Raw genomic sequence first — 27,085 nt, forward strand, 5'->3', positions numbered from 1 at the left:
GTTATTGCACCATTGAGTTAGCAGCTGGTGATGTTCAGTCATTGAGGATAGAACACAGAAATCAAAGGATGAAAGTTTTGTGGGGGGGATAATTTCTGGGAATTTGCAAATATTTTATACTATATGCATTCCCAATAAAGTATTGTTCATGTAGCCACGGTCACTTTCACCAGATTTGTACTGTCTTTAGCATGTACTCTGTCACATGCATATATATACATATATATATATTTTTTTGTACATCCTTGTGCTGCAGGTTAATATTCGAACAATTTTCTGGTGGAGATCCTAATACAAAGGACAACTCAGTGGGAATTCAGTTGTTAGGTATTGTTCTTGCTAACAACTTGTCTCCCTATGACCCAAAGTGTGAAATAGACAGCGTGAGGTGAGAAGCATGTCTATTTGGGGAGTTAATTTTTTATTATAAACCTTACAATAAGCTGACCAAGAAGGATGTTGGCAGCATGGAGGGTGGGATTTGGAATGCTCACCTCTTGGAGCTTCTTGTCTCTCTGGCCCCACCACCACCCCTAAACTCCTAAGTTGAGCAAGTTGCTCCAGCTAACTCCGCAGCTGTTCCTTGCTTCAGGAGGTGAATTGGCGGGAGCGTAGATGTATCTGCACTGGGCACTATTCTGACTCCTGCTTTTACAGTTGTTGAGCTCTTTGGCACCCAGTGGAGTCAAGAGTGGCGAAACAGGTATTTGTGGCACTCCAGATCCCATTGTACCCAAAAATTCAAAGGGGAAGTGTTGTTACCATCTGAAACCTTCATGGATATGGGGTGTTAGTGTAATAGCACCACAAAGACTGCAGTTAAGACTCTGAGTGTGGATGCATGAAATGGAGAGCGGCAAAGAATATTGTTAGAGTTTCTTAAATGTCTGATTTTCATGGAACATCAAATACTAGGGTGAATGGACCACAGCTGATTTCCTTTGTATGTTAGGTACTTTCAGGCTTTGGCCAATAACATGTCCTTAATAAGATATAAGGAAGTTTATGCAGCTGCAGCAGAAGTGCTGGGACTTATTCTTCGATACATGGCTGAGAGGGAAAATGTGAGTGTGTTACATTGTGTCTTTTATCATTATTGTATTAAAGACTGTTATATCTATAAGTCTAAACTGAATACCCAATTCTAGCTTCAAAATGAGAGAACGTTAAATTTAATAAGGCCTCCCCAGAAGTTCGGCAATAGCAGAAGATGCTATCACAGGAGAATCAGAATTCAAGACGAGATTAGCACAGGCGGGGCGCACTTTGCCTCAATTCTTATGAACCTTTTGTCTTGACCGTGGCAGTGAATGGATCTGGGGGAGTTGTGTTCACCTCTTTTCTGCCAGTGGGACTGACAAATAGAAATTTTTCAAATATGCGGGAAAGTGAATAAAATGTTAAAGTTAAGAATTCTCAGGGCTCTATTTGATAGAAGATTTCTAGGAACCTGAAAATAGGGACTTAGAATGAAAGTGCTTTCTCAGCTGCTGCTCTTGGACTGTAATTGTGGCACTCCTGTAAAGCAGGTATGTAGCTGTCTTCCCTGTCCAATACATTCCATTTTGTTCATCCTTTCTCATTCTCTAGGGTGCATGATGAATATTGTTGAACCCTTGCACTCTTCTCATTTTCAGTCTTATCCATTCCTCCTTTCCTTTAAAAAAAAACATCTGTCATTTCGAATGAGTAAGCAGGTGTGGTGGTTAATATTCTGTGTGTACCTTGTATTTCTTTGCAGATAAAGTTAATTTAATAGAAAATGGCTTTTTATAGTATTATTGTATAGTATTTTACTGGAAACCTGCCACACACCATCAGGAATTATTTAGTGTTTGAAATAGGAATATCGTGTGATTTTTTTCTTTCTGTATTTAAGCTGTTGGTCTCTGCACAGTTAATAGAAACTTATGAATTGTTAGACAGCAGCTCTGTTAAAGCAGACAAGTTGTATTTCATCCAGGCATGTTGTACTACTGCTGTGAATTGTCATAAATGTCAAGATTAAGCCAGTGAAGTTTCACTGTAACTAAAAATATCCCCCGTGTAATAGTACTGTTACATAATTTGAGTGTTCCTGAGTTTCTGGTGTTGGCATTTGTTTAATGATAAAATGTTTCTGATCTTTCAGATATTTGAGGGTCCAGTTTATGACTGTGTCATAAAACAGTTAAAACAACATCAAAGCACCAAAGAGGACAAGTTTATTGTGTGCTTAAATAAAGTAGCAAAGAACTTTCCACCTCTTGCTGACAGGTATAGTGAGATATGATACCCTGTATATAGAAAAATCATTATCTAATAGAACAGTGGTCCCCAAAGTGTGGGGCTCACCCCCCTAGAGGGGTGCAGAAGAACGTTCAGGGCAGGGCCTGCACCAGACTCCATGGAGGGCAGGGAGAAACCACCGCCCAGACCAGTTCTGCTCCCAGCTACAACTCCACTCCAGCTGCAGCTCTGCCCTCATTCTCTTTCCTCCCCCATACCCAGTTCAGTCCCCAGTTCCACCTTCAGCCCAGGCTCCTCTGCTGAGCCAAGTGTGCAGTAATGGAGAGGTGTGTGGACAGATCCCATTACTTGTAATGGGGGACACAACAGGAAAAGTTTGGGCACCACTGTAATAGAATATAACTTCTTATTTTTTGCTTTGTGGGCTCCTTATCATGTAAAGGTTTATGAATGCAGTATTCTTCTTGATACCAAAACTTCATGGTGTTCTGAAAACATACTGTCTGGAGGTGGTGATGTACCGTGCAGAGGAAATAACTGATCTCTACTTACAATTAAAGAGTAAAGATTTCATCCAAGTCATGAGTCACAGGTAAGTGGGCACATGACCAGTGCATGATCATCTTGGCAACCTGGGAACATAGTCTGAATTTTGCAGTGTTATCTTTTTCTAGTAGTGATGCAAGTTTTACATTCCACGTGCGTTTACATTTCCAGTTTTTTTTCTTGAGAGCCTTGTTCTCTTCTTTGAGCAAATGTAGATTAGAAAATCTGGCAGGTTTTTTCTACTTCTCTTATTCAAGTTGAAAAGTATGCTTGCTGTAGCTTTTTTCCTTAGCCATATGGTGAAATCCTGGCCCTACTGAGATCAGTGGCAAAACTCCCATTAACTTCAGTGGGGTCAGGAATTCACCCTTAATGTGTATTTAGTTTGGTTCGACAGATTTTTTTTTTTTTTCAGGTAAACACAAAAATAGTAACTAAAAACATTTTTATGCAATATGAAATTGCTAAATATTACTTTAATGTTCAGCTGTATGTGTAACTGTAAATAGAATAATGAAACCAATGCAGTTGCTTTTTATCTCCTTTAGAGATGATGAAAGGCAGAGGGTGTGTTTGGATATCGTATACAAAATGTTGCCTAAGCTGAAACCACTAGAACTAAGAGAACTTCTTCCTGGAGTAACAGGGTTCATCTCTCACCCTTCTCCAGTATGTCGGGAGCGCATGTATGACATCCTGATGTGGATTTATGATAACTACAGGTATGGATTCAGTTTCAAGTAGTGTCTTCCAACTGGGTAAGAGCAGTTATATAAAAGTGATCTGAATAGTTACTTTCCTTATGTAAAAAGTGAGGTGATGGTGTTATCACAGCACTGGGAGCAGAAACCTTTGAGTTCTACTTCCCTTCCTGAGGCTTGGAAAACTCACTTAAACCTTTCTATCTTCTATCTATGTACTGTTTAGTCAGGGGCTGGCCTGGGCCCACCGCATCCCCCCGGACATTCCTCTGTGTCCCCGGGGGGGGGGGGGGGACCCACAGTTTGGGGACCATTAGTATAGAGCCTTGTCTCTGTGAGGGTTTGCATGAGGTTACTAACATGCGTTATCTCTCTTTAAAACAAACAGCAAACCATCATCGTTTTGGGGCAGTGAAGACATAGCATGTATGAGCCAAGTGCACTGCCATTATTTTTATTTTCCCCGTGTTTGTTCCTTTTGTTGCAAGTTGCATGAGAGAGAAATCAATAAGACTTTCTTTCCTTTTCATTTTATATCAGGGACCCAGAAAGCCAAGCAGAGGAGGAATCTCAGGAAGTGTTCAAACTAGCAAAAGAAATGCTACTTCAGGGACTGATGGATGAAAACTCCGGACTACAGTGAGTCGGCACACCGAGTATTGTGATGGGTCAGCTGAGATGCTTAAGTCTTGAATGCGTTTTTGTTTTGTTTTGTACAACAGATTTTTTTTTTTAGGGGTTTTTAGGCTATTAAGATATGTTAAGCAGTAAACGTAATAGTGACACCTTGCTCAAAAATTTCATGTTTGTTTCTGGAGATGGTTATCTTGTTTTTCTTCTTAATTGGAAGACATAGCTTTCCCTATTTCAAAGTTTCCAGTTACATTTCATGAAGAGGCTAGGGCAATATTACTATTAATCATGCTTATTATGGTAGTGCCTAAGGGCCAATCAAGCATAGGCCGCCATTATGCAAACTGTACAAACGCAAAGTCGGAGATGGTCCCTGCCCTGAAGAGCTTACAGTCTAAATAGACAAGAGAGACACAAGGTGGGGGAAGGGGTAGAACACATGTGATGGTGGCAAAAGTCGTATTAGTTCCACAATTATTTTTGTGGAGCGTGGGGTTAGCTAGGAGGGGATACTCGTAGTAGAAAGAAAAGGAAAGGGAGATGAGGGGGACAGGGCAGGGGAGATGAGAGTAAGATGGGCAGGTATGGAGTGAAGCTGAGGTGAAGAGGCTGTGAGGATGGAGGGGCACGGAAAGGGCTTGAGCTAATCAGTACAGGGCAGAAAAAGTTTGAGAACATTCTACAGTTTTGACTAGAATGCTCTGCTTTGACTGCTTCTGCTCCTGCCAGGTGGAGCCTCTGGCTGGCTTCTCTCTGCAGTTCTCTCCCAAAGCCACATGGTGGAAAGGCAGGGAGGCACCATCTGGGTTCTAGTGCCCCTAGACTGGGCAGGGGCTCCACTGCACATTTCTGAGACCAGGGCATGCTGGGGGAGAGATGGCTCTGCCTGGGCTACATTTTATCCCAACCCCAGTGCAGCAGTCCCAGCTTTGGCTGCTTCTGGTCCTACCTGCTGATTCAATGTCACTAACAATGATCAATTTGGAAAGTAAAGACAATATTATAAACTGTTTAAAGTACAGTAGAACCCTGTTTGTTTGTCCGGTTTAATTGGGATCGGGGCCAGATTAGATAATCAAAACTCTGGATAAACTGGACAATGGGAAAATACGATGCTGCAGCGCCATCTAGTGGCCCTAGGAGAGATCACCTACTTCTGGCCCTGGAGTCCTGGTTGTTAGGTAAATGCAGAGAGCTGGTTAAGGGAGGGTTGGATAAACGGGGTTCTAGTGTATAAAATTAACAGAAGATTAACATTTTAAGAAGTGTTTGTATCCTATTCTCTTGCACTACATTTAGCTGAAATAGTGAGAATTTGAAAAAATGTTAAGGGCTTGTTCTAAAGCCTATTAAGTCAATGGGAGTCCTAAATCAGTAAGTCTCTTTAGTTTATATTAGACTTAATCCTATGTTAATATAACACAGTCCCTATGCCAGCACCTAAACTTTTGATCTATAAAGACGTAAGAAATTAGGTCCAGTTTTGGAAGATAGTATCATCATTAACTTTTATAATGCGGCACAATAGGAAAAAAGGTGTGTTTTACATACCTGTGCCCACAATTTCTTTTGTTTGCATGGACATGATTTCATAATCATAAGTAAAATTCCAATTTATGAAGTATAAAAATCCTTGTGACCTTACTAAAGTTTTTAATATCATTTAGATGAAATACAGATTGGGGGTGAAGAGTGGGAAATGAGATGATTAACATACACCAGTGTGGAATCGTTGGGGTAAAGAAATTAGTGGGGTAATATAGTCCTAATCCTAATCCTCCTTATATATTTTTTGCTATTCACTAGTTTAAAAAAAAAAAAAGGAAGTTTTTTGAGTCAAGCATTGCGTAAGGCTATAGTGTTCCATTTATAGGTGTCCAAGTATGTTTTTCCTCTCTTTACAGATTGATTGTTAGAAATTTTTGGAGTGATGAAACTAGGTTACCTACAAATACCCTCGATCGTATGTTGGCTTTGTTAAATTCCTTGTACTCTACCAAGATAGAAACCCAATATTTGAGTTTAGTGACGAATTTTCTGCTTGAAATGACCAGCAAGAGTCCAGATTATTCCAGAAAAATGTTTGAGCATCCACTTTCTGAATGCAGATTTCAGGTGAATTGTAATATTTGTGTAATGCTATAGAACTATGCAGCAGTGTCCAGTTATCAATGTAGCAGTTACCTTTGTAGAAGTTAAATAGAGCTGAAGTAATGAAGGAGACTGAACGTGTGCTGTGTTCTACATCAGTAACAGCTGAGGCAGTCATGGGTTATTCAAGTTCTTAGGAGTTTGATATTTATTTTGGGAGGATAACTTCATATTTTTAACGTGAACTTTTATTTTAAAAAAGTGAAGGTAAGAACTTACTTATAACTCAAGTGGTAATTATATATGATGTATGCTAATTGTCAGAGATCCTTTTGTTAGATTATGTGTTATGTGCTAATTAAATAAATAAAAAGGGCACCTATAGCTTGGAAAGATAACTGAATAAATAAAGAATCAAATTGGGGGTTCTAGTGTTGTTACAGCAGAATAGCAGAATTGATACTAAATGACTGCTTTGTATTTGAACCAGGATCATGCAATGTTACTGAAATATGAACAGTTGTCATATGGTTCTGTATGTTAAGGAGACCAGTCAGTACTGAATTTAAAGTGATGTATTACATACTAGCCATTTTATCTCAATGGTTGAAAAAAGTTTCAGTTCCCTGTGCTCTTATTAAGACCTTTTTGTATGTATAGGACTTCACTATTGATTCTAACTGGCGTTACCGAAGTACTGTTCTCACACCAATGTTTGTGGAGACTCAAGCTTCCCAAAGTGCCAAGAGGAATCGGTCACAAGAAGGATCCCTTTCAACTCTGGGGTCACTAGGTGGTCAAGTGAGGGCTACCCAACAGCAGTATGAATTCACACCTACACAGAATATCAGTAAGTATAGATCAGCATGTTCTGGAGCTCTCCTGTTCCCCAAAGCAACAATTCTACTTTCCTTATTCCTTTTGTGTATGCTTTTTTTAAAAAGCAAAGGTATAAGTAAATGTGTATCATTTGTGTATCATTTTTATGAAAACATCTAAACACTCTGGTCAGCTGTAAATTGAAGTACTGTATATACTCGATCATAAGCTGGTTCGTTTATACGCCCCCCCGCCCCAAGATGGATAAGTAAAAATGGAAAAAAATGTATGATCCATTCATAAGCCAACCCTATAATTCAGGGGGCATCAAACTTTGGCTCCCAGACCATCAGGATAAGCCGCTGGCAGGCTGAGATGGTTTGTTTACCTCGAGTGTCCGCAGGCACAAAGGTAAACCTAAGTAAACGAAAAGAAAAGGAGTACTAGTGGCACCGCTAACAAAATAAATGTGTTAGTCTCTAAGGTGCCACTAGTACTCCTTTTCTTTTTGCGAATACAGACTAACACGGCTGCTACTCTGAAACCAGACATTAAGTACACAGTGTCCCGGCATGCCAGCTGCTTACCCTGACGAGCCGGGACAGCAACTGGTGGGGAAATTTTTTGTGGGGGAGAAGCTGGGGGTCAGGGGAGTAACCCCTGTGACCATCCCCCCACGTGACCCCCCAGCCCAGGACCCCCACATTCTCCCTATCCCATCCCTTCCCACCTTATCTGGGGAGGGCCAGACGGGGCAGCGTGGCCGCAGCATGTTCCAGCGGGCTGGGCTGGGTGGCACAACCACAGTGTGCTCCAGTGGGTGGCGCGGCCACAGCCTGCCCTGGTTGGGGGGGCCGAGCGGCATGGCTGCAGCCTGCCAGCCCTGGAGCTGCAGCTCCTTTGGAGGCTGGGAGGAGAGTAGCGTGGCCAGAAGTGGAGAGACTCTGGCCCCGCCTCTTTCCTTCTGGCTCTGCTGCCTCTCCTTGCTCTCTCTGTTGCGGGGAGGGGCTGTGTCCCACCTCTCCCTTTCTATACCGTTCATAAGCCAACCCCCTCCTCTGGTGCTTCAATTTTTAACTCAAAATATTCGGCTTATGAATGAGTATATACGGTATGTTACTAATTTGTTCCAGTTCCAAAGTAGGAAGCCCTATACACTTAGTTTGCATTGATTGTTCTTATTTTTTTAAGCCTCATGTCCAATTAAAAAGATTGGCCTCCCAGCTTTTTACTTAGAACATTTTACTTCCTGTTGTTCTATTTACGTGCAAAAATGCAGCATTCATTAGATAATAATTGGACTCTTCTTCTTTGCTTATGAGCAATGTGCCTCAGGTGGCAAGTGACCAGGATTCATCACTGAATTTGGTCCACTGGTTGGATCATTAGCTTGCCTGGGCTGGGTACTGATGGGGACCAAGATGTGAATGCTGATTTCCCCCCATAATTGGACTATAAATATGGGAATTGTGCCCTTGTTTGGAAGGCAATTTTGTGCATGTTTTGACTTAAATGAAGTCACAAACTGATATTTCATATTTCTGCTTTTTACAGGTGGGAGAAACTCTTTTAACTGGCTAACAGGAAGCAGCATTGACACACTGGCAGAGTATACAGTCCCTTCATCATCAGAATCATTGTCCTCATCCATGCTGTTTGCTAGCAAGCGGAGTGAGAAATCACAGAGGGCAACCTTAAAACCACTGGGACCCAATTTTGGGAAGAAAAGGTTGGGTTTGCCAGGAGACGAGGTGGACAGCAAAGCTAAAGGTATCAATACCTTATTGATGGAATGCCAATGTTATTTATATATATATATATATATATATATATATATATTTTTTTTTTTTTGTTAAAGAAAAACTGACTCTGTGTGCTAATGAAGTAGGTGGCAGAACATCATCTTTGGGATGTTGTAATGAGGGGACAATCTGGAAATTTTGCTTCCTGTCATATCTGATGTAAGGAGCATGTCAGATGTGAGTCCTTCAGTTTGAATGGGCTACTGTACCCTACTTAAATATATATAAATAAATATATCAAATGTGGCTGTTCATAATATAGGTGGTGTTTGAGTAGTGGAATTATTTAGGTGTCTACAAAATGGAATGTTGTTGGCTAAAATGATAGGGTAAGTAACACCTCCATTGTCTAAAACCAGCATTCCTTATTTATGTTTCTTGTTCTCTCTAAGATGACCAGAAGGGAAATGCCAGGGAAATCTATATTTCCTTGTATCTTCTAGATTTGTCTGAGTGTCTCCATAAATGAACCTAACAAGTAGTAAATATTAAAACAGTTACACCGGACCCTCTCTAGAATGCAGGATTTGGGATCCATGCGCAGTACCGCGTTATAACGAATTGCAATTAAAGTAATTAAATTTGGGATCCATGGCCGCGACCGCGTTTTATGTGAATTTGTGCTATATAGACATGCGTTCTAGCGAGGGTCCGGTGTATTTCTTTTTCAAATAATTTGAGTAGTGCCTCAGACATTTTTCAAATGGATTCCAATTTGGCAGCAGAATTAACTACTGTTCTTATAAATCAATCTCTGAAAATGAGCTTTCACTTTTCCACTCCAGGTCTGAAAAACACTAGCATCGTTCTGGAATTGCTTAGAGGTTTTTTGTATGGTTAGTTAAAAATAAAGTGTGAGGCAGACAGCTCTGGAGTTTGACCCCTACAACATGGGCAGTGTACCTCATGCTGCCAGGTCAAGGTACTTCAACCTTTTTTCGAAAGGAACATACTCAAAGTAAGGCCATGTCTACACTACGAAAGTACTCGGATTTTACAGAAGTTGATTTTTGGGAACAGATTGTAAAAAGTCGAGAGCATGCGTCCACACTAAGCACATTAATTTTGCAGTGTGCGTCCACAGTACCGTGGCAAGCGTCGACATTCCAAACGGTGCACTGGTGATGCACCCACAGTTCCCACAGTCTCCGCTGCCCATTGGAATTCTGGGCTGAGCGCCCAATGCCTGATGGGGCCAAAAATTTGTTGTGGGTGGTTATGGGTAAATGTCGTCAGTCAACCCTCCCTCCCTCCCTCTGTGAAAGCAATGGCAGACAATCATTTCGCGCCCCTTTCCCTGGATTGCCTGAGCAGACGCCATAGCACGGCAAGCATGGAGCCTGTTCAGCTCACCGCAGCAGTTATGACCATTGTAAACACCTCGCGCATTATCGTGCAGTTTATGCAGAACCAGCACCTGAAAAACCAGGCGAGGAGGTGATGGCAGCATGGTGATGAGGACATGAACACAGATTTCTCTAAAACTGCAGTACCTAGCAATTTGGAGATCACGATGTTACTGGGGCAGGCTCGTGCCGTGGAACGCCAATTCTGGGCCCGGGAAACAAGCACAGACTGGTGGGACCGCATAGTGTTACAGGTTTGGGGTGATTCCCAGTGGCTCTGAAACTTTCGCATGCGTAAGGGCACTTTCATGGAACTTTGACTTGCTTTCCCCTGCCCTGAAGCGCAAGAATACCAAGAAGAGAGCAGCCCTCATAGTTCACAAGGGAGTGGCAATAGCCCTGTGGAAGCTTGCAATGCCAGACAGCTACCAGTCAGTCAGGAATCAATTTGGAGTGGGCAATTCTATTGTGGGGGTTGCTGTGATGCAAAGTAGCCAACGCAATCATTGAGCTGCTGATATCAAAGATAGTGACTCTGGGAAATGTGCAGGTCATAGTGGATGGCTTTGCTGCAATAGGATTCCCTAACTGGTGGGGCTATAGACGGAACCCATATCCCTATATTGGGACCGGACCACCAGGGCAGCCAGTACATAAACCGCAAGGGGTACTTTTCAGTGGTGCTGCAAGCACTCGTGGATCACCAGGGACGTTTCACCAGCATCAACGTGGGATGGCCGGGAAAGGTTCATGATACTCGCGTCTTCAGGAACTCTGGTCTGTTTAAATGGCTGCAGGAAGGGATTTGCTTCCCAGACCAGAAAATAACTGTTGAGGATGTTGAAATGCTATAGTTATCCTTGGGGACAGCCTACCCCTTAATGTCCTGGCTCATGAAGCCGTACACAGGCACCCTGGACAATAGTAAGGAGCTGTTCAAGTATAGGCTGAGCAAGTGCAGAATGGTGGTAGTGTGCATTTGGACGTTTAAAGGGTCACTGGCGCAGTTTACTGACTTGCTCAGACCTCAGCGAAACCAGTATGCCCATTGTTATTGCTGCTTGCTGTGTGTTCCACAATTTCTGTGAGAGTAAGGGGGAGACGTTTATGGCGGGGTGGGAGGTTGAGGCAAATTGCCTGGCCGCCGAATGCACACAGCCAGACAGCAGAGCAGTTAGAAGAGCACAGCAGGAAGTGCTGCACATCAGAGAAGCTTTTTGAAAACCAGTTTCATGACTGGCCAGGGTACTGTGTGACACTTCTGTTTGTTTCTCCTTGATGAAAACCCGCCCCCTTGGCTGCCTCTAAATTCCCTGTAAGCAACCCCCCACCCTTCGATCACAGCTTGCTTGCAAAGGAAATAAAGTCACTATCGTTGAAAAAACGTGTATTCTTTATTAATTGATTATAAAAATAGGGAGATAACTCACAAGGTAGCCTGGGTGGGGTGTGGGAGGAGGGAAGGAAAAGGCCACTTCAAAACTTGTTGAATGACAGCCTTCTGTAGCTTGGGCTGTCCACTGGGGTGGAGTGGTTGGGTGCCTGGAGCCTCCCACCCCGCGTTCTTGGGTGTCTCGGTGGGGAGGCTATGCAACTTGCGGAGGAGGGAGGGTGGTTAAACAGGGGCTGCAGCAGCAGTCTATGATCCTGCTGCCGTTCATGAAACTCCACCAGACGCCAGAGCATGTCCGTTTGATCCCATAGTAGCCCCAGTGTTGCATTATGCCTCCTCTGATCTTCCTGCCGCCACCGTTCATCGGCCGCTTTCCTGTACTCTGCTATTGTGTCCCTCCACACAGCTCTGTTAGTGCCGGACGACTGCATGAGCTCAGAGAACATTTCATCGCGTGTGCGTTTTTTTTGCTGCCTTATCTGAGATAGCATGTGGGGCGGAGGAGGGATGCTTGAAACATTTGCAGCTGCTGGAGGAAAAAAAGGGAGTGAAATATTTAAAAAGATATATTTTTACAGAACAATGGCTATACTCTTTCACAGTGAACAACACTATTCACATTACATAGCACATGTGATTTTGGTACAAGGTCGTATTTTGTATCTTATATTGAGTGCCTGTGGCTTTGGTGTTAGAGATCACACCCAGTGCTGGGCAACAGAATTCGGCTTGCAGACAGCCACGGTAAGCCATAGTCTTCCGGCTTCTGCAACCTTCATAACAGCAGCCCCCTCTCCCATACCAAGCAAAGCACATTGAGTTGGCCATTTAGTACTGCAGTTTTCCTGTTAACATGCAGCAGCAGAAACCAAACTAACTCCCCCCTCCTCCCCCCCCATCTCCCCCAATCCAATTCTCTGGGATTATCGCTTTACCCCTCCCCCCATCACATGGCTGGTATCAGGGAAGATCCCTGCTAGCCAAACGCGAACAGCTCAGCGCCAATTCCCCCTCCCCCCCCCCCCACTGCGTGGCTAACTGTGGGGAGGATTTCTTTTCAGCCACAGGCAAACAGCCACCTCTGAATGTCCCCTTAATTAAATTCCCCTATTTCAACCAGGTTACCATGAACAATATCACTCTCCTGAGGATAACCCAGAGAGAGAGAGAACGGATGTTGCTTGAATGCCAACAAACACCGGGACCATACGCTGCCAGGCTTTGTCATGCAATGATGTCAGATTACTTGCTACTAGCATGGCATGGTAAAGTGTTCCCTGGAGGACGGAATAAGGCTGCTGTCCCCAGAAACCCGCTGCAAAGGCTTTTAGAGGACCTCCAGGAGAGCTTCATGGAGATGTCCCTGGAGGATTTCCGCTCCATCCCCAGACGCATTAACAGACTTTTCCAGTAGCTATACTGGCCACGAATGCATCCCAAGTTCTCAGGGCTACTTAATCATTAAAAAACTCTTGCTTTTATAACATGTATTATATTTTAAAAGGTACACTCACCAGAGGTCCCTTCTCCGGCTTGATTGGGTTGGAAGGGTATTTCAGTCAGGGTGATAAAAAGATCCTGGCTGTCGGGGAGAACGGTGTGCTGTGTGCTCTCCTCAAGCTCGTCGTCCTTCTCCTCATCTTCCCTGTCCGCAAAATCCTCAGGCATGGCGGAGAGCACCCCATCATCGGAGTCCATAGACAGGGGTGGGGTAGTGGTGGCCCCCTCCTAGAATTGCATGCAGCTCAGTGTAGAAGCGGCATGTCTGGGGCTCTGTCCCGGAGTGTCCATTTGATTCTTCGGTTTTCTGGTACGCTTGTCTGAGCTCCTTAAGTTTCACACAGCACTGTGTTGCGTCCCTGCTATAGCCTCTGTCCCTCATGGCCTCGGAGATTTTTTGAAATGTTTTGGCATTTCGTCTTTTGGAACGTAGTTCTGATAGCACGGATTCGTCTCCCCATACAGCGATCAGATCCAGTACCTCCCGTTCGGTCAATGCTGGAACTGTTTTTTGATTCTGGGACTGCATGGTAACCTGTGCTGATGAGCTCGCCTGGCCAAACAGGAAATGAGATTCAAAAGTTCCCAGGGCTTTTGCTGTACACCTGGCCAGTGCATCCGAGTTCAGAGCGCTGTCCAGAGCGGTCACAATGGTGCACTGTGGGATAGCTCCAGGAGGCCAATACCTTCAAATTGCATCCACATTAACCCTAATTCGAAACGGCGATGTCAATTTAGGGATCTGGGGCAAAAATTGGGGATTGGTCCTGCTTTGAGCAGATGGACTAGATGACCTCCTGAGGTCCCTTCCAACCCTGGTATTCTATGATTCTATGATACTTAACACAGTGCTCAGGGATTTCAGCTTGTAGTAGGGGGAGCCTCAGTGCTGGTACACCATAGTGAGTTCAGCTCAGCACCTGTAGCTAGACTCCTAATAGACCCAGAATTAGCTCTGATATTCCACAGTGGAGAGAGACAGAGGTGCAATTGATGGTTCAGGCCCTCACAAAGGGGCCCACACCACCAGGTACTAATACCTGTCTCCAACCTCTCTCAATTCACAGTTTGGGGGGAGGGTTAGCTCAGTGGTTTGAGCATTGGCCTGCTAAACCCAGGGTTGTGAGTTCAGTCCTTGAGGGGGCCATTTAGGGATCAGGGCAAAAATTGGGGATTGGTCCTCCTTTGAGCAGGGGGTTGGACTAGATGACCTCCTGAGGTCCCTTCCAACCCTGATATTCTATGATTCTATGAATTTGAGCGCTAATCCCCTCGTTGGGGAGGAGTACAGAAATCGGTTTTAAGAGCCCTTTATGTCGGGCGGGAAAAAATGGCTTCGTTGTGTGGACGGGTGCAGGGTTAATTCGATTTAACTCTGCTAAATCTGACATAAACTCATAGTGTAGACCAGGCCTAAGAAGAGGTAGTTCAGTTTCCATGCCAATCAATCCATAGTCTTCCTGTTGAGACTGCTAGCCGGGTGTCTGTTGTGATGGTGTAAGTTGTTTATGGGCACCTGTTTACTAAGATTTGGACTGAGATCACAGATTTATTTCATATAGGGGCCCACTGAACAACCATTGGAATGATTCTTTTCCATTACTGTCCTGGATTGGATTTGAACCACTGAGGCTTGAGATGGAAAACCATATAATCTATTACCAAATCTCTGAATCTTTTCAACTCTGTTGTTTACAGAAGCTGCAAACATGCTGAATGCTTTTCAGAACTTGGATAAAATACAATACTTGGCCTGAGGCGTTTACACTCTATTTATTACATAGACAGTAGTACAATTCACTCACAAATTTTTACATACTTACAGGTCAGACATAGAATGTACATGAGGAAGTGCTGATGAAAATTGATTGAAATAAGTTAAGGTTGTCTTTAAAGGGGATAGCTATAAGGGTGGATACTCAAAATGTGTGTGTAAATTGTTGGTGCTTACTCATTATTTATTAGGTATAGATGAACGGGCAGAAATTCTAAGGTTGCGCAGGCGTTTCTTAAAGGACCAAGAGAAACTCAGCTTGATTTATGCAAGGAAAGGTGTTGCTGAACAGAAACGAGAAAAGGTTTGTTTGCTTCTTAATAGTTAGAGATTAAAATCTTTGACTGACAGGATGTGTTAGCTGTTTTTGAGAAGTCTGATATTTTACCTATAGAAGCATCATGCCATTGGAAAATTATGGTGTTGGGTACCATTGGAAGAACCTAGATAGGTTCTGTTACAGAGATGGTATCTGCAATTATGTTTTGCAAGTTTTATAATATATTATTTGTGTGTGTAATGCTGAGTGTGACTTAAACTTCTCCAGTAGGGAAAGCGCTGGGGGTATTTACTCCAATCTCCCATATTGTGTGGGGGTATTGGACTATGTGATTTTGTGCACCATTTGTATCACAACTCCTAGGAGCGATGGTGCAAGTTAAAAATGAAGGGCTATTCTTAACTCTAAATTCCTCAACTGTTGTGGTATACTGTGAAACTCTAAAATTACTTAAATGTTTCTTGTTTGCAGATGGCATAGTTTTCCAGTGTAGATGTCTTATTTAGGTGCGTAACGTTAATGTGTCCTGTTAATCGGGGTGATAACCACCCACAAGTCCCAGTATCTTCAGTGAGTTGAGGGTACTCCCTTTTTAGATGTCTAAATATGGATTTAAATTAACTATTTTTAGATACCTACATTGGAAAACTGGTCAGTTTCTGTACTCTACTCAAGATCTGCAGATACATGCAAACTTGATAACACGTCCAGTGAGCCCTGTTCTATAATGCATCTCTGACAGCATTCACCCTCGGGTACAGAACATGAAATGGCTGATGGAGTAACCTGAAATGTGTCAAACACAATGTCACAAATGTCACAAACACATAGTATGTGTTTGTACAGCATGTAGCACAATGGGGTCCTGATCCATGATGAGCTCCTAGGCACTATGAATAACAATATTTTAGCCTGTGTAAAATGTGATACTGGATTTCTTTCAGGGTTTATAGATTGCAGTTTACTATGTGTCAAGTCTTGACAAAATTATCTAAAATAATTTGTAGTAGCTGTTTATTTAACCCATTCATGTTAGATGTGTAATATTCACCTTTCTCACATTTTTGCAGACTCTGATAGGTTTAATGAGGGTCATGTTACTAAAAATTGAAAGCACTGTTGCCCAGGAACTGATACAGTTGGACAAGAAAGTACACGTGGAGGACAAAGCCTCGCATCAATATTGTCATGTCTGATGGGGCAGCAGGAGTGAATAGATACCAGCCAAAAAAAATTTCTAGTGCTCTGGGAGCTTCACCAAAGCTCTAGTTCCCCCATGACATATCTCTTGTAATCTTTTGAAAGAGTGATCCATTTAGAAGGAAGACGAGGCATAGAGCTGTGGAGGTAAAAAAGCCCAAAAGAGCAGGAGGAGGAAGAGGAAGGATTTGAGCAGAAGAAAAGAAATTGCAGTCTCGTCCCCTCACTAGCGTGCACACTCTTCCAAGACGTAGAAATGCAATTCCAGGTGGTCCGGATAGCAGTAGCAACATATATGTAATTTTTTTGCAGGGAATAGGGAGGAAGCAAACCCCAAGCCCTTTTTACTGTTAATCCACCTTCCTGCCCCCTTGCCAAAGCCCATCAGTATTTTCACTTGTATAAAAGGAAAAAGGCAGAGGCATCTGGAGAGAAAAGTAAATGTTTGTGTACACGAGAGAGTTGCACCTGTTTAGTTTAAGATGTAATTAAAAATGGATTTAGTTAAACTGGTGCAAAAGGCTGTTTGGACAATCCTATTTCATTTTAAAGCAGGTTTATTTCTGTTTAGCTTAAAATAATTAGGAATAAGTTTAAGCCAAAATGAAACAAGCCATTCTTAAAACAGAGTGAATCTACAGGTTTGCGTACTGGTTTAGGTAAATCGGTTAAAAAATTGACTTAAGGTAAACTAATGCCACTTCTGTAGAAAAGGCATAAGATACAGTGGTACTAAGGAAGGGTGAAAGTAGCTTTAGGCTTTGTTTTTTGTTTTGCTTTTTTACAGAATAATCATTTTGGTGTTTGGTTTTAACTCATTATGATTTTTGTAACTCTTTTTAGCCATTAACACTTATGAGAGTTTTTAAAGGAATTGTTAAACTTGATCACATTTATTATATCTCCTCCATTAAACCAGAAACAGATTTCACTGAGTAGGTATTATGTGATCTTTTGTCTCTACATGTAATCAAGGCTGCTTTTTTGCTGGCAATTGTTGCAGGAGATAAAATCTGAGCTGAAGATGAAGCATGATGCTCAGGTCACGCTGTACAGGAGTTACCGACAAGGAGACCTTCCTGATATCCAGATTGAATACAGCAGCTTAATCACTCCTCTGCAGGGTGTGGCACAGGTCTGTCTTCTGTTCACAAGTCACTAGCCAAATGTTCCAAAACTGTTCTCCGCCAGACAAATTGAGTATGTACAGCTAAGCTTTTTTCAAAATGATTAGTGATTTGGGGTGCCTCAGTTGTGGGGTAACCAAGTTGAAGCACCTTAAAGGAGCCAGGTTTTCAGATGGTGGGTGTTCAGTACTTTCTGAAAATCAGGCCCCTTTAAAGTATCCTAATCTGGGGAACCAAAAATGAAGAAAAGGGTATAGCTGGCCTTTTACTCTTTCCCAGTTGGAAATAGCAGCAATTGTAGACTGGACTCCTCATCACTTTTGATGGTCAGGCTCTCACAGCATCTTTGGCCACCCTAGCCCACTCCCACCCCATCACAGTAGTATAGCTAGGAATAAGGGTACATAAGTCAGGCTTCATGAACAGTTTGCCTAAACTCCAGTCCCACTAAAGATCAGGGTGGGTTTAGGCTCTGTTACACTTGCAAATATCTACGTTCAATAATGTGTGTAAATCTGGGCTGATACTGTTCATCGCTATCTCTTTGCTCCATCCTCACACATGGATGACTTCCTATTCTGTCTTTTGCGCCAGCTGATCCCTTGTCCTGTCTCTTATGTCTTTGGGAGGGTGTTGGCTCTCTGCTCCCAAGTAGCAAGGTCTTTAGGGGAGATTGGGAAGAACACCTGGACGTAATTACTACCTCTCCTAGTCCTTTCAAATGGCATGGCTGGGTGGGATATGAAGAATAGGATACATTCTGAGCCCTCAGTCCCTCCTATAGACAATGGTATACACACTCACTGAACAGGTTTAATAGAAAACTCCTTATTTCATACAGTAAAAGTACAGGGTCACACTTCACAAATGTTTTGAGTGAGTCATTTAAAAGATGCTGTATTACGTAGATCTTCCTCAAAATATCTAATATAGGTGAAGAAAACTAGTGGTCTCCTCTGACTGGTGCCCCCCCCCCATTCTTTCAAAAGTCTCGATGCTTCAAATTTGGGCCACTTTGTCTGGAATACACTGTACTTGGCATGCAATGAGGACCTTCTTTTTAGCATTCTGAGTTACATTGTCTTAGTCACTTGTACTATGGCTGCATTGGTAATTTACAGAGAGATCCAGCGTTGGCCAAGCAGCTCTTCAGCTGTTTGTTTACTGGAATTTTGAAAGAAATTAACAAATTTAAGAATCCTTCTGAGAAAAACTGCATCACCCAAGAGCTGCTGCAAAACTTCAACCGCTTCCTCAGCATGACCGTGTCTTACTTCCCACCATTCATAGCCTGCATCCAGGTAAAACTTTCTGTGTGGTGTGTCGTCTTTGTCTACCCTAACACTGATTAATTATGGTGTCACAACTAATTCCAGGAAGAGCATTTTAATCCTATTAGAGGGTTAAGCCAAAGAAAGAGATGGGATATAAATGGAGGCAAACAGTGAATGAAGATGGCAAAATAACTGTTCTGTAAAAGTGAGAATGATGTGACATAGCAAATCCTTCCTACAGTTTTGTGTTCCATGTGTACTAAACAATAGATACCAGATATGTGACTTAGGCCAGAATGCCTTAAGGCAGCATTTCCCAAAATGTTGAAAGCTAAGTCCCTATTCAGGAAGATGAAACCAGTTGCTCTATAGCACCACCACATGTTAATTAAAGACCTGTCCATTTTAATGTAAACATTTTCTTCACTCTGCCTGACTAGTTTCTCACATGTACGCCAGAGGAGACATTGGGAAGTGCTGGTATAGATCTTCATAATGCTATACTTCCTTTCCTTTCTTACATAATTTGATGAGCAGCTGAAAATAATAGTGATGGCATTAAAGTATCATCACTTGGCAATTTGAAGTAGCACCCACTGAGGTAAATAGGGTGGATCACACCTCAGAGCTACTGTTTCAGGCTCTCTGCAAATTCAGGCATGCATTGCTACATCTGGTACATTGAGGTCACATTTTGAAGGGGTTTTTTCTGCAACCACAACAGAGATACTTGTTTTTAAATAAAAGTTCAGAGAATAATTGAGAAGTCTGGGCATCCCAGCTGATCTTTCAGACTCGGTCAGGGGCATGCACTTCACATTTTCCGAAATGCTGCATTAAGAAATACTTTGAGGTGTAAGGCTCGCAGACATTGATAGCATTTGTTTTTTTCCAGCAACTCTTATTCATTGCTTGCCAATGTCTTCAGTTTATTGCCTTACAATAATTACCAATGTAATGCAGACAGCTTCCTACTGAAGGGAAAGTTGTTCCCATTGACACTGATCTTCGACCTTTTCTCCTTTGCATCCTCTTTGATGTGTTTCCATATCACCAACACACAATTTTTAATAGCATGTCAGCTCCAGTTTTATGTTAATTTTCAAAGAGTCTAGTAAAATTTATGGTTATCCAAGTAATCACAGTAATAATTAAACACTTCTCTTATACAAACCTCGCTATAGGTTAACATCTCTTCTCGTTTGAGTTAATTTTGATCAATCCATTTGTAATTTATGAAACTCTGAAGTCACTACAAAATAACATGCCTTTAGAAAGGCAATTAGTTTAGCTTCAACTCTCTAGCACAAAAATTTGAAAAACCTAATCTGTGGCAGCAGGTGTCATTCTTATTACGGTGAAACGCTGCTGTTCTGCAAATCATGTCTAGTGTCAACCCAGTTTTCTAAACTGTGATAACCTCACTTCCTAGCACTTAATATTTGAACATATGAAAAATTACAGCTTCCTGTTTACTTTCCTCTCTGCAGCTGCACATAAAGTTGAATGCTTTGAGAATTATTCTGTGCTTTCCAGGCCAGCATCTCACTATGGCTTTCTATTCATCATGTATTCCCTCTTGACTCTTTTTTTTTTTGCTGGTTCCCAAGCTCAGTATTTTATTGTTACTTGCATTGAACTGTGCTCCCTGCCTGTTCTCCTCTATCAATATTGTTGTTGTATTTTGGCAGCTCACTGTATGAAATTTCAGAAAATTATGGAAAAATAAAAGTAAGATGAAGATACACAGCAACTAAATTGTGAGATTCTGCTTCTGCTGTTACTTTTTCACCTTTAAACTTAATAAAAAGCACAGGAATGGAGCTCAGAGAAGTCACCTGGTATTTCCACCAGCTGCTGCATAAATGTGGGGTTGGAAGTGAAAACCATTTAAAATTATTCATGAGAATGGCTTAATTTTTTTTAGATGTCTGGTTTGAAATATTTAGGTTTCAGAGTAGCAGCCGTGTTAGTCTGTTTTCGCAAAAAGAAAAGGAGTACTTGTGGCGCCTTAGAGACTAACACATTTATTTGAGCATAAGCTTTCGTGAGCTGCAACTCACTTCATTGGATGCATTCAGTGGAATAGTTATGTTCCCTAACATTCTAAGCCTGGCCTTGGCTTTATCTCTCATCCCAAGGCCTTCCTGCCAAAAATTAGGTAGGAAACGTGACATTCTTCTTCGAGAATGTGGGTGCTTCACTTTAGGTGTCTTGATGCCCTGCACTTGTAATGAGAGATTTGTGGTAGCTGCCTCGTGCCGCTCTGAGTGGTTACATGGTGGTGCGTGCAGCCTTAGCCTCAAACAGGCTAAGCCTTGAGCCTTAGCCTCAAACAGGGTTTACCCTTGTTTTTCCTCTGAGACCGATTCAGGCGTGCCAGGCTCACCTGGTTTTAAACACTGCCTAACTTGTACGCTCTTCATACTGGTCTCTGACGGCCATGCTCAGTGTCCGCTGCCTCAGCAAGACACACGTTACTCAAAAGTGCCTACATTGCAGAAAACTGACGGCCAGGACCAGAAAAACCAGGGATCTCCAACTGAAGTTCCTCATGATGGAGAAATCCCTCAGGCCAGCCTTCGACCCCACGTCCTGGTCAACGGTCACCAGCAGCAGCCTGTGATAGGGGCTCTGCTCCAACAACAGCTGTCAAAGAGCCTGTTCTTAGACAGGTTCCAAAAAACAGTCGCAGACATTCCTGCATTGAGAGTTGACCAAAAGAAAGCAATTTCCTGATGAAGGATCTGCCCGAGGACCGACGGCACCGAGAGTTCCTGACAAGCTAAAGACCCTATGCGGGCATGGTCTAATGGAGTTTCACGTACTAAAGTGAAACCTTCCAACTCGGCACCCATAGAACCGAAAAAGGTCTCGACACTGAGCGGTACAGTGGTGCCACCTGCCATGGCTAGCATCATTTGAGGCCTGAGGAAGTACCTGACCACTACTGCAAGGAGTTGTCATATCCGCCTACTTCAGGCTACGTTACCTCTTATTCTGGAGTACCTCCTGCACCTGAAACAGCAAGGCCTGGCAGTGTCGTCCATAAAGGTACACCTAGTGGATATCTCAGCTTTCCACCCCGGAGTCTTGGGACACTCTGTTTTCGCCATCTCCATGGTTGGCCAGTTTCTCAAGGGCCTGGACCAGCTACATCCCCAGATTAGACAGCCTGTTCCTGCATGGGACCTTAATTTGGTCCTCTCCAAATTAATGGGGCCCCTATTAGAGCCACTGGTGACTTGCTCCCTCCTCTACCTGTTGTGGAAGGTAGCCTTCCTAGTGCCTATTACATTAGCAAGAAGAGTGTCTGAATTGAAGACCCTTACCTCGGACCCACCTTATACCGTTTTCCACAAAGACAAGATGCAGCTGAGACCTCCCCCGGCTTTTCTACCTAAAGTGTTGTTTCATTTCCATACCAGCAAAGTCATATTCCTGCCTGTTTTTTTTTTTTAATCCAAAACTGCATACCAGTAGTGTGAGCGTAGGCTGCACTCCTTGCATTACTGGTCTCATCTCAAATAATATCTTCCTGGATCACGTCCTATATCTGTGTTGCGAGCTGGCCAAGACACCAGCTTCAGCATTTACAGCACACTCCACAAGGGCATAGGCCTCATCGGTGGCATCCCTGGCCCAGGTCCCAGTGCAAAAAATTTTCAGAGCAGCAACTTTGTCCTCCATACATATGTTCACCTCTCGTTACGCCATCGTCCAGCATGCCAGAGATGATGCAGTCTTCGGCAGAACGGTGCTTCAATCCGAGATTCCGTAACTCTGACCCCACTGCCTTTGTAAGGCTTGGGAGTCATCTAATTGAATCGATATGAACAATCACTCGAAGAAGAAAAAATGGGTACTCCCCTTCTCATAACCGTTGTTCTTTGAGATGTGTTGCTCATATCCTATCTGCCTTTCCCTCTGTTGGAGTATCCGGCAAGAAGGAACTGAGGCAGCGCTGGGTTGGCAGGTTCTTATATTGGGCGCCATGAAGGCACCACTCCAGGGGGCTCCACTGCCAACCCGACGGGTGCTGCTAGGGGAAAAACTTTCCAATGACTGTGCATGCAACGCACGCACACCTAATTGGAATCGATATCAGCAACACATCTCGAAGAACAACAGTTATGAGAAGGTGAGTAGCCATTTTTTACTGAACAGTCGGAGACTAAGCACAAGAAAGACCTGTATCCATAAGTGGAAACGATTTTGCACCTGGTGCAGCACAAGGAAAACAGATCGTACCACAGTCGTCCCCCCACCTTGTTATCCTTGGAACTTATTCTTTGTTGCCCTTATCCATGAAGGTGACCTTCCTCATTGCCATCACGTCCGCAAGATGAGTGGGAGAATTAGGTGCCCTAATGGCACACCCACCTTATACAACATTCTTTAAAGATAAAGTAATCCTGCGACCACATCCAAAGTTCGTACGCAAGGTCACCTCTCCTTTCATTTAAATCAATCCATTTACTTATCTGTATTTTTTCCAAAGCCACATGCGGACGGAAGGGAGGTCTCACTCCACATGCTGGATGTTCACAGAACATTAGATTTCTACATTTGAAAGAACAAAAACATTTAGAAAATCACCTAGACTATTTGTTTCCATAACAGAATGCTCAATGGGTCAAACCATTTCAAAACGGAGACTGTCCAAATGGATATCTGGATATATCCATTTGTGCTACCAAAACAACCTACAATCTCCACTGGGAGTTCGTGCACACACCAGCAGAGCGCTGGTAGCATCTGTAGCCTATCACTGACATTTTCAAAGCAGCTACCTGGGCATCAGTCCATACTTTCACTAAACACTATGCTTTAGTACAACTGTTAGCATCAGATGCTCACTTTGGACTTATGGTGTTATCTGCTGTCGACAGACCAACCCCAAAGCCCCTCCCCTCCACTGAGGGGCACTGCTCAACAGTCACCTAAGGTGGAGCAGCCCTGGGGGCATTCCTCAGAGAAGAAGACAAGGTTACTCGTCTTGTGCAGTCACTGAGGTTCGTCTAGATGGGTGTCCCTGTGCGTGCTCCACTACCCTTCCCCCTCCCCTCGACTTCGGCGTTTCAGGCCAATTCTCTGAGGCAGAGAGAAAACAGGAGGATAGTTGGCTGCGCACTGCCATGTAAACGCTTGATGTGGCGCGAGATGGCTACAGTGCGTGCGCAGCCCAACCACACTGCCACGACAAACCTCCAGTTACAAGCGCAGGGTGTCAAGGCACCTAAAGTGGAGCACCCACAGGGACAACCATCTTGAAGCACCTCGGATGCTGCACAAAGTGAGTAACCTTCTCTTTGCTCCTCCAGAGAGGATGAATGTAATTGACATGTGACACTGGGCAGCGTTCTATAGTCAATCCATTAACTTGAAATCATATTATACAACCTCTAGATGGCTGCCATAAAGAATCACATTAGTTGCCTTCATAAGTAAATTTTTTGGCCACAGTTTCCAATAGTGTATTTTGTTTAGAAGTTGGAGAGTTTTCAGTGTTGCATGAATAAAGCATTTATCACCACTCTAAATTCCAGTGCTGCTTTCCCTGGTGGCCATAACTGGAAAATCCGTGTTTGTAAGACAGTTACTTGTATAGTTGTTGAAGTTTGGTTAAGGCATTTTTTTTTTTAATTTTAAGCTAAAAAATGGCTTTTAGACTTCTCTACTGTTTTAGTTTTATTTTTTAATGTGCATTTAGACTTAAAAAAACTTGAATATTGTGTTTCAGCTAGATGTAATTTGAAGCAGCCAGTAATGCTGTGCCCTGCTGTGGATTAAGGTTAAATGGGAACAAAGATCCATCAAAACTGTATCACTCTGCTAAAAAGCAAGCAGAGCTGGACAAGCACAGTTAAATGTGTTTAGCTTCAGGTTCTGGTCTGCTAAAGCTGGACAAGACTTAGGCTCAGGGCCTGTACCTGAACGATCCAAGTCTTCATGGTTAATCCAGCCCTGGGCTTATAATAGAAATGCACCATTTAATAGATCCTTAACCTATTGTTGTTTAAAGAGTGCATGAGCATTAAATTAATAGGAGGAAGGACGTGCTGCAAACGAGATGGAAGTTATCATAATATCTGTAGTCACTCTGTCTGCCTTATGAAGAGAGTGCTGGTTATCAGTGTAGTTCTGGCCACTTATCTCTCTATCACTTCTGTTGTATTTTTATATAATGCCCAACATACAAATGGCAGGCCAGGTGCCTCAGCTGAAATATGCACATGGAGTAATGACCTATTTCTGTTGCACAGCTTCTCTCCTCATTGGATAATGCCCCTCACCGGTGGAATTTGGAGGTGGATTATTGTTGCTGGAGACTCCAGGACTAAGCTCCAGTCTTCAGCTCAGGCCACCAGATTTTCTGCCTCTGGAACAATTTGGTAGTTCAGATTCTCCTGATCATTTTTTTTTTTAAACTATCCAGAGCTATCCTGCAAACACCTGGCTTAAATCTAAGTGATGTTCCCTATGTGAGACATCACGTATGGGCTCTACAGAAGATGAATTATCCCATGCCTGTGACCAGCCAGCTGACCCTTGCACTGCTAAGGCACAGAGGTCAGAGTCTGACCAGCATGTCGGGTCCCCATCCTGCCCCAAGGAGCCATGACTCCAGTGCAGAAAAGACTGATCATGACCTTCTGAGGTTTTGGAGAGAGAGCCTAATGAGGAAGCTCTCTGGACAGCTCATGGAGTAGGCACCACAATAAACAGGCACCGAAGGGGAAAATATCCAGAGAAGATCCAGAGTCCCCACACCCAGATGTGGGTTCCCTCCTCTCTGGGGGAAAAAGGCAGAGCTCCTACGCAGCTCCTCTTTCTCCCACTGTGAATCAGAGGATTTTCATTATACTCATGGGTAAATCCTGAAAAACCCAGTGACTTCCAAAAAAGCAAAAGTGCAAGCGATATCTTCTTAAGACGGTAATTAATATTATGAACAAGTGAGTTTGAAAATCAGGGGTTAAACCCTTTCTCCTTTGTCTTCTCCCCCTGAGGGAGCGTTTGCTGGGGTTTCTCTCCTTCATAGAGGTTCTCTCGTAGCTTTTAGCCCAAGGACCCTTGCTCTGCCAGGGAAAGGGGCTCAGACTGTGAAAGGTGGGAAGGGTCTTGCTCTCTACCCCTCCCCGCTCCACAAGCTGGCTCCACACTAAAGTCTTAGGAGCACTTGAGGCAGTTGATGACACAAATGGAGGCACATGAGTATTCCACTCTCCGCAAAGGTGCACCTTCATGGGATTACAGAATGTTCAGAATTATCCTGATTTACTGAGTAAAGCGCTGAGTGGTACTAGGTTGCTCCTACAGTAATTACTTGGGTGCCAGCCTTCAGGCTCCCAGGAACTTTTAACAGGCTACTTCCACAATTGAGGTATGTGTACCACTAGCCCTCCTCTGTTTTGGGGTTCCCATGCCAGGATAAATAGTGTTCTATCTTTCTGCTGTATACAGCCAGGGGAAGAAATACCACACATGCAGCACAAAACAAAATAAAAATAAACCTCTACAGCACCCTATCAAGAGAAACAGACCCAATCATAAATTAACAGCTGTTGGAAAGGATTCATAGCCACCAGTTTTTTATAATGAAGGGGAACTTTGGATCCAAATGCAGAGTTCCTACCCAGAGATCAAAATAGATACGGCTTTGGCTGTAATTTTGCCGTAGGGTAAAGATTTGCAGGAATCCAAAACTTCATGGCATCAGTATTTCCTAAGGGGTCATCAGTAACCAGCTATTTCCAGGTTTCAGAGTAACAGCCGTGTTAGTCTGTATTCGCAAAAAGAAAAGGAGGACTTGTGGCACCTTAGAGACTAACCAATTTATTTGAGCATGAGCTTTCGTGAGCTACAGCTCACTTCATCGGATGCATACCGTGGAAACTGCAGCAGACTTTATATACACACAGAGAATATGAAACAATACTTCCTCCAACCCCACTGTCCTGCAGGGAATAGCTTATCTAAAGTGATCATCAAGTTGGGCCATTTCCAGCACAAATCCAGGTTTTCTCACCCTCCACCCCCCCACACACAAATTCACTCTCCTGCTGGTAATAGTAATAATAAGCTATTACCAGCAGGACAGTAATAGTGCAAACATCATGCTGAAAGCAAACCTAGCTTTCACTCTAGACCCTTGCATACTCACTGTGGAATCAAGCATACTAGGAAGACAAATATAAATGAGATTCTGCATATACAATATACAGAACAACATTTCAGTTCATTTTGACGTCTCTATTAGGGTGTATATTTAAAAAATTAAAAAAGCAAAACGTGCAAATATGGACTCTAGGGGAGTCATTCTGTTGTCCATGCAATCCAATATCCTTTTTATGATAGTGGCCAACA

The 27,085-nt window shown here is 43.1% G+C and overlaps 1 protein-coding gene across 1 annotated transcript in view; it reads left to right on the top strand.

The window, feature by feature from the left end:
* Positions 1-27,085, top strand: part of PRKDC (protein kinase, DNA-activated, catalytic subunit) — a 153,011-nt gene that overhangs the window by 88,629 nt on the left and 37,297 nt on the right. Inside the window, exons 51-62 of the mRNA XM_084620823.1 lie at positions 257-388; positions 953-1,064; positions 2,132-2,256; positions 2,672-2,821; positions 3,324-3,497; positions 4,017-4,115; positions 6,014-6,224; positions 6,861-7,050; positions 8,574-8,789; positions 15,026-15,138; positions 17,318-17,449; positions 18,563-18,742. Of these exons, the coding sequence (XP_084476949.1) occupies positions 257-388; positions 953-1,064; positions 2,132-2,256; positions 2,672-2,821; positions 3,324-3,497; positions 4,017-4,115; positions 6,014-6,224; positions 6,861-7,050; positions 8,574-8,789; positions 15,026-15,138; positions 17,318-17,449; positions 18,563-18,742 (1,834 nt within the window). The remainder of the gene's footprint in view (positions 1-256; positions 389-952; positions 1,065-2,131; positions 2,257-2,671; positions 2,822-3,323; positions 3,498-4,016; positions 4,116-6,013; positions 6,225-6,860; positions 7,051-8,573; positions 8,790-15,025; positions 15,139-17,317; positions 17,450-18,562; positions 18,743-27,085) is intronic.

The sequence above is a fragment of the Lepidochelys olivacea genome (genome assembly GCF_965140295.1).
Source record: "Lepidochelys olivacea isolate rLepOli2 genome assembly, chromosome: 2".
Lineage (NCBI taxonomy): Eukaryota > Metazoa > Chordata > Testudines > Cheloniidae > Lepidochelys > Lepidochelys olivacea.